The sequence below is a fragment of the Rhinoderma darwinii genome, unplaced genomic scaffold (assembly GCF_050947455.1).
Source record: "Rhinoderma darwinii isolate aRhiDar2 unplaced genomic scaffold, aRhiDar2.hap1 Scaffold_3052, whole genome shotgun sequence".
NCBI classification, from domain to species: domain Eukaryota; kingdom Metazoa; phylum Chordata; class Amphibia; order Anura; family Rhinodermatidae; genus Rhinoderma; species Rhinoderma darwinii.
The window spans coordinates 27,114-34,361 of NW_027463321.1; the positions used below are offsets into that span (position 1 = coordinate 27,114).

At 41.8% G+C, this 7,248-nt stretch overlaps 1 protein-coding gene across 2 annotated transcripts; it reads left to right on the forward strand.

Annotated features, from left to right (window-relative positions):
* Positions 1-252: 252 nt before the first annotated feature.
* Positions 253-4,000, forward strand: LOC142704287 (oocyte zinc finger protein XlCOF7.1-like). Of its 2 annotated transcripts, XM_075848262.1 has the most exons (6): positions 253-635; positions 785-1,169; positions 1,636-1,803; positions 1,888-2,011; positions 2,525-2,620; positions 3,754-4,000. In XM_075848262.1, exons 2-6 carry the CDS (start codon positions 975-977, stop codon positions 3,885-3,887), a joined length of 717 nt encoding a protein of 238 aa, XP_075704377.1. In that variant the 5' UTR covers positions 253-635; positions 785-974; the 3' UTR covers positions 3,888-4,000. The 2 variants fall into 2 exon arrangements, with proteins under 2 accessions (XP_075704377.1, XP_075704378.1); XM_075848263.1 differs by lacking the exon at positions 2,525-2,620.
* The last annotated feature ends 3,248 nt before the right edge of the window (positions 4,001-7,248 follow it).

Sequence of the window (7,248 nt, forward strand, 5' to 3'; positions counted from 1 at the left end):
TGGGACGTTCTGCGCATGCACACTGGTCTGGCGGGATCTTCTGCTCCTGCGCACTGGACTGGCGGCAACTTCCGCGCCTGCACACTGGTCTGGCGGGACCTTCCGCGCCTGCACACTGGTCTGGCGGGACCTTCCGCGCCTGCACACTGGTCTGGCGGGACCTTCCGCGCCTGCACACTGGTCTGGCGTGACCTTCCGCGCCTGCGCACTGGTCTGGCGGGACCTTCTGCGCCTGCGCACTGGTCTGGCGGGACCTTCCGCGCCTGCGCACTGGTCTGGCGGGACCTTCCGCGCCTGCCCGCTGGTCTGGCGGGACCTTCCGCGCCTGCCCGCTGGTCTGGCGGGACCTTCCGCGCCTGCCCACTGGTCTGGCGGGACCTTCCGCTCCTCCACACTGGTCTGGCGGGACCTTCCGCACATGCTCGCAGGACTGGCGGGACCTTCCGCACATGCTCGCAGGACTGGCGGGACCTTCTGCACATTCACACGTGACCGCCGGTTCCCATTAACCATGGTTAGTATCTGTCTTTCAGATGTGAATAAAGTTACTATCCGGTAAAATAATCTACAAGGAAAAGGGGAATACTATAATAATTAAGAATTTTAGATGTCTCTGAAGATCCAGGATCTCTGAGGTAACTTCTAATATCTGTAAAAACTTATATTAGGGGTGTATTCATTCATAAAGGGCATCTGTCACATTGACCACCCGTCTGATCTGTTGGCAGCAGATTATATAGCAGGAGGACCTGAGCAGATTGTGTCTCTCCATTCTCTTCTATAGGAGTTACGGGAACCGCCTAACAAGGCCACCCAGAGGTGGAGCCGCATCTATCAGACATTCCTGGCATCTCCTGGGGAGAAATGTCCGTGTTGGGAATACCCCTTTATTCCATGTGGTGACGGCTCTGAGAAGATGTTTCTCTCAATGATCAATAAGTGGGGTTCTGTATGTCACACATGATGTCCCCTGTATGATTTCCATCTTCTCCTTTCTTCATAAAGACATCTGCAGTACTAGATCCTCCAGTTCCTCCAGTTTTCTCATCTTCTCCTCCACAACGTTCCTTCTGCTGAATGACCCACCAAGGATGGACAAGGACAGGAATGAGATGAGCAGAAGAATATTAGACTTCACCTTGGAGATCATCTACCTGTTGAGCGGAGAGGTAAACTTTTCTACATTATAGAACAAGTCCCACATAGGGAAGGGACAATACATAATAGGAAGAATCCAGTGTCCTGTATAACAACGTCCAGACCTTCCAAGTGACGTCAAGAAGCTGCAGATCAGCCACCGATATGGTCAGTTATGTGTCATGTCACCAATGCAGCAATAGTAATGTTGTAGAGCAATGAGAATGACCAGGAACCAGGAGGATCAGGATGACATCTATATAGAAACATAGGAGATGACGGCAGGAGGAGAGCACATGGTCCATCTAGTCCCCCCAATATTATTTCCTTTTTAGTTTTGGCCTCGTTCTATTTTCTCAATGTCTTTTTGTAGGTGAGGTCTCCAGTATTACAGATGTGCGGTCACTAGAGGTCTATACAGCGGGGTCACAATCTCCCTCTTTCTACTGAGGGGGGAATACTGTGTTCAGTTCTCTAAGTGTCTCTCTCCATACACAGGAGTACACAATAGTGAAGAAGACATCGGGTGACTGTACGACTCCCATCATCCATGAGTCAGGAGGATGGAGCAGTAGTCCCATCACAGAGCCTCCCCCTCACTCCCGGATACATGAGAAGAAGATCTTAGAACTGATCTGCAAGATGACGGAGCTGCTGACTGGAGAGGTGACACTGCTGGGAATGCTGGGAAATTCTACAGTAACAGCACTGGAGGTGTCTGGGTAATGACTGTATCATTGTGTGTGTCAGGTTCCTATAAGGTGTCAGGATGTCACTGTCTATCTCTCCATGGAGGAGTGGGAGTATCTAGAAGGACACAAGGATCTGTACGAGGAGGTCATGATGGAGGACTACCGGCCACGCACATCACAAGGTGAGAAGAGACAGATATATATTGGCATTACTGTGGGCACAGGCTGGACTGGCGGTCATGTTGAGGCCTTAATACCGTCATGTGAAGCACATATACACGTGTGTACAATGACATGTAATGTAGGAGCTCCACAATTTCGGCTCCTTTTACATGACATTAGATCCCTGTGTTTCGTGCTGCCGGCTGCTCATAATTCTGCATTACAGGTCACATTACATTGTACAGCGCTGGCGGCCGTTCTGGATACAGGAGCCATGAAGACGAGCAGGACGCGCTGTCTCCTAATGCAGAGTTATGGGCAGCCGGCAGCGAGGACTATGGGCAGTCGTGCTGTAGTCAGAAGTAAACCTGGTAATACAAGTCATGTAGAAAGATGATTATCGGCACACTCCGGCAGTATAATAGTTTCCTATATAATGTCAGTATAATCGGAGGTTCTCTTTAATATTACAAGTTCTGGGCACTAGATTCTGGAGATGGGACGGTGATCCAGGGATTTATTCTGATTTCCAGATTTGGAGTCGGGGAGGAGTTTTCCCCTAATGAGACAATTGTCATCCACCTCATGGGGGTTTTATCTTCCTCTGGATCAACACGGTCGGATTATAGGTTGGTCTTGATGGACTTGTGTCTTTCTTCATCCTTAGTAACTGTAACACAGAATGTATGAAGCTAAATTTACCACGAATATAAAGTACAACGTGTTCTGAAAAAACAATCTCACAATGTCTTGGATAAGTAAAATCTTATTCCCACTTCTGATACGTCTCCACATGGCGTAAACACGGCGGAACGTCCAAAACTCATTTTTGGCGCGACGTGTAGATGAGATTTGTTAAAATCTCACCCTCATTGCTACTACTGTAATACGCTGCAGATTTTCTCGCAATTAAATACTTTGCAGAAAATCTGCATCTTATCAGCCCCGTGTGCACATACCCTTAAAGTAACACGTCAGATTTGAGAAATGGTTCTCTTAAACAGGTCAAAAATAGGCCATGGATTCCACTCCCAGAGGAGTCCCTGACATCACTGTCCATATATGGACAGAGACGTCAGGGGCTCCCTCTAGAAGCACAATTTCCAGCCAAGTTGACGGTAACGCTCTGGCAAATGATTCCGCTCCTAGAGGGAGCTTCAGTGGCGCTATCTACAGGGGATGAGGTGCTATCTGCAGGGGTTTGGCATAAGTTTGATTAAACTAAGGGGGAGATGTGCCGGCACTTGTGGAGAGAGCCGGCGGACAGGAAAGTACAACCCTGTTCCATTCTGCCAATATTTATTTATGTGACACCTGCCCAGGGCATCAGGAGTTGGAAAGTATATAGCCATGTCGTGAAGGGGTTAATTAATATGTATAGAAAATATTGCCTACAGAGGTGTACACAGCCTTTAAGAGGCTAATAAGCAAGTGACACCCAGACCATTTTTGGTTGCAGGTAACTAAATAGAGGCGTCCTGTGTCCCGCCACGTTCATGTGTATCCGCGTCCACAGAAGGCAGATACAGGTAAATACTATGGTGGAGCAGGGAGCCAGTTACGCCCCGCCGTTCGCTCTGGTAGGGCACAGTCTCCTTTAGGCCTGCGGCTTACAAGGTGCAGGAACATCGACACCGGTAGTGAGGACCTCAACATTGTAATTCCGGCTCTGATCAGTAAACATAGAAGTGTAGAGAGAAGTGTGTGATATATAGACAGATATACAGTAGTCATGTATTCAGTCCCTGTGTGTTTCCTACAGATGGATCCAGTAGGAGAAATCCACCAGAGAGATGTCCCAGTCCTCTGTATTCCCAGGACTGTCCAGAGGAAAATCACAATGTGCCAGAGAATCATCAGGTAGATGAAGCTGAGCCGTATACCAGGTCTATATAGGGGGGTGCGGAGCTTTTCGGTCCTGCGGTCATTAGGGATGTCACGATACCAGAATTTGGACTCCGATACCGATACTTCGTGTAGTATTGCGATTTCGATATCAAAACGATACTTTACCAGCAGTAATAAAAAAATAATAAAAAAGTTCTTCCGTTTTCTGATGTGAGACGCGAGGCGTGATGATGAATGTAACCTCCATGTACCTCATTAATAGTAATTAACCCCATCATGTTTCTCCGTCATAATGGGTTAATGTGTGAGGTACATGATGGGGTTAATTACTATTACTGAGGCACATGGAGGTTAAATTCATCATCACGCCTCGTGCCCCACAATAATAAGTGATAGAAATATATACTGATAGTACACAGGCATATATCTATATACTGATAGTACACAGGCATACATCTATATACTGATAGCACACAGGCATATATCTATATACTGATAGTACACAGGCATATATCTATATACTGATAGCACACAGGCATATATCTATATACTGATAGTACACAGGCATATATCTATATACTGATAGTACACAGCCATATATCTATATACTGATAGTACACAGCCATATATCTATATACTGATAGTACACAGGTATATATCTATATACTGATAGCACACAGGCATATATCTATATACTGATAGCACACAGGCATATATCTATACACTGATAGAACACAGGCATATATTAGTACACAGCCATATATCTATATACTGATAGCACACAGGCATATATCTATATACTGATAGTACACAGGCATATATCTATATACTGATAGCACACAGCCATATATCTATATACTGATAGTACACAGGCGTATATCTATATACTGATAGCACACAGGCGTATATCTATACACTGATAGTACACAGGCGTATATCTATATACTGATAGTACACAGGTGTATATCTGTATACTGATAGCACTCAGCCATATATCTATATACTGATAGTACACAGGCATATATCTATATACTGATAGTACACAGGCATATATCTATATACTGATAGCACTCAGCCATATATCTATATACTGATAGTACACAGGCATATATCTATATACTGATAGTACACAGGCATATATCTATACACTGATAGCACACAGGCATATATCTATATACTGATAGTACACAGGCATATATCTATACACTGATAGTACACAGGCAGATATCTATATACTGATAGTACACAGGCATATATCTATATACTGATAGCTCACAGGCATATATCTATATACTGATAGTACACAGGCATATATCTATATACTGATAGCACACAGCCATATATCTATATACTGATAGTACACAGGCGTATATCTATATACTGATAGCACACAGGCGTATATCTATACACTGATAGTACACAGGCGTATATCTATATACTGATAGTACACAGGCGTATATCTATATACTGATAGTACACAGGTATATATCTATATACTGATAGTACACAGGTATATATCTATATACTGATAGTACACAGGCATATATCTATATACTGATAGTACACAGGCATATATCTATATACTGATAGCACACAGGTATATATCTATATACTGATAGCACACAGGCATATATCTATATACTGATAGTACACAGGCATATATCTATATACTGATAGCACACAGGCATATATCTATATACTGATAGTACACAGGCATATATCTATATACTGATAGCACACAGGCATATATCTATATACTGATAGTACACAGGCATATATCTATATACTGATAGTACACAGGCATATATCTATACACTGATAGTACACAGGCATATATCTATACACTGATAGTACACATGCATATATCTATATACTGATAGTACACAGGCATATATCTATATACTGATAGCACACAGGCAGATATCTATATACTGATAGTACACAGGCAGATATCTATATACTGATAGTACACAGGCAGATATCTATATACTGATAGTACACAGGCGTATATCTATATACTGATAGTACACAGGCGTATATCTATATACTGATAGTACACAGGCGTATATCTATACACTGATAGCACACAGGCGTATATCTATACACTGATAGCACACAGGCGTATATCTATACACTGATAGTACACAGGCGTATATCTATACACTGATAGTACACAGGCATATATCTATATACTGATAGTACACAGCCATATATCTATATACTGATAGTACACAGGCATATATCTATATACTGATAGTACACAGGCATATATCTATACACTGATAGTACACAGGCATATATCTATATACTGATAGTACACAGGCATATATCTATATACAGATAGTACACAGGCATATATCTATACACTGATAGTACACAGGCATATATCTATACACTGATAGTACACAGGCGTATATCTATACACTGATAGTACACAGGCGTATATCTATATACTGATAGTATACAGGCGTATATCTATATACTGATAGTACACAGGCGTATATCTATATACTGATAGTACACAGGCATATATCTATACACTGATAGCACACAGCCATATATCTATATACTGATAGTACACAGCCATATATCTATATACTGATAGTACACAGGCATATATCTATATACTGATAGTACACAGGCATATATCTATACACTGATAGCACACAGGCATATATCTATATACTGATAGTACACAGGCGTATATCTATATACTGATAGTATACAGGCGTATATCTATATACTGATAGTACACAGGCGTATATCTATATACTGATAGTACACAGGCATATATCTATACACTGATAGCACACAGGCGTATATCTATATACTGATAGTACACAGCCATATATCTATATACTGATAGCACACAGGCATATATCTATATACTGATAGTACACAGGCATATATCTATATACTGATAGAACACAGGCATATATTAGTACACAGCCATATATCTATATACTGATAGCACACAGGCATATATCTATATACTGATAGTACACAGGCATATATCTATATACTGATAGTACACAGGCATATATCTATATACTAATAGTACACAGGCATATATCTATATACTGATAGTACACAGGCATATATCTATATACTGATAGTACACAGGCATATATCTATATACTGATAGTACACAGGCATATATCTATACACTGATAATACACAGGCATATATCTATATACTGATAGTACACAGGCATATATCTATATACTGATAGTACACAGGCATATATCTATATACTGATAGTACACAGGGATATATCTATATACTGATAGCACACAGGCATATATCTATATACTGATAGTACACAGGCATATATCTATATACTGATAGCACACAGGCATATATCTATATACTGATAGTACACAGGCATATATCTATACATTGATAATAC

Bases quoted from the DNA above. Each gene is read 5' to 3' on its own strand.
- LOC142704287 (XM_075848262.1), top strand. From the start codon at position 975: ATGATTTCCATCTTCTCCTTTCTTCATAAAGACATCTGCAGTACTAGA. The intron at 1,804-1,887 runs GTGACACTGCTG...TGTGTGTGTCAG, and splicing joins CGGAGCTGCTGACTGGAGAG to GTTCCTATAAGGTGTCAGGA. The intron at 2,621-3,753 runs GTTGGTCTTGAT...TGTTTCCTACAG, and splicing joins TCAACACGGTCGGATTATAG to ATGGATCCAGTAGGAGAAAT.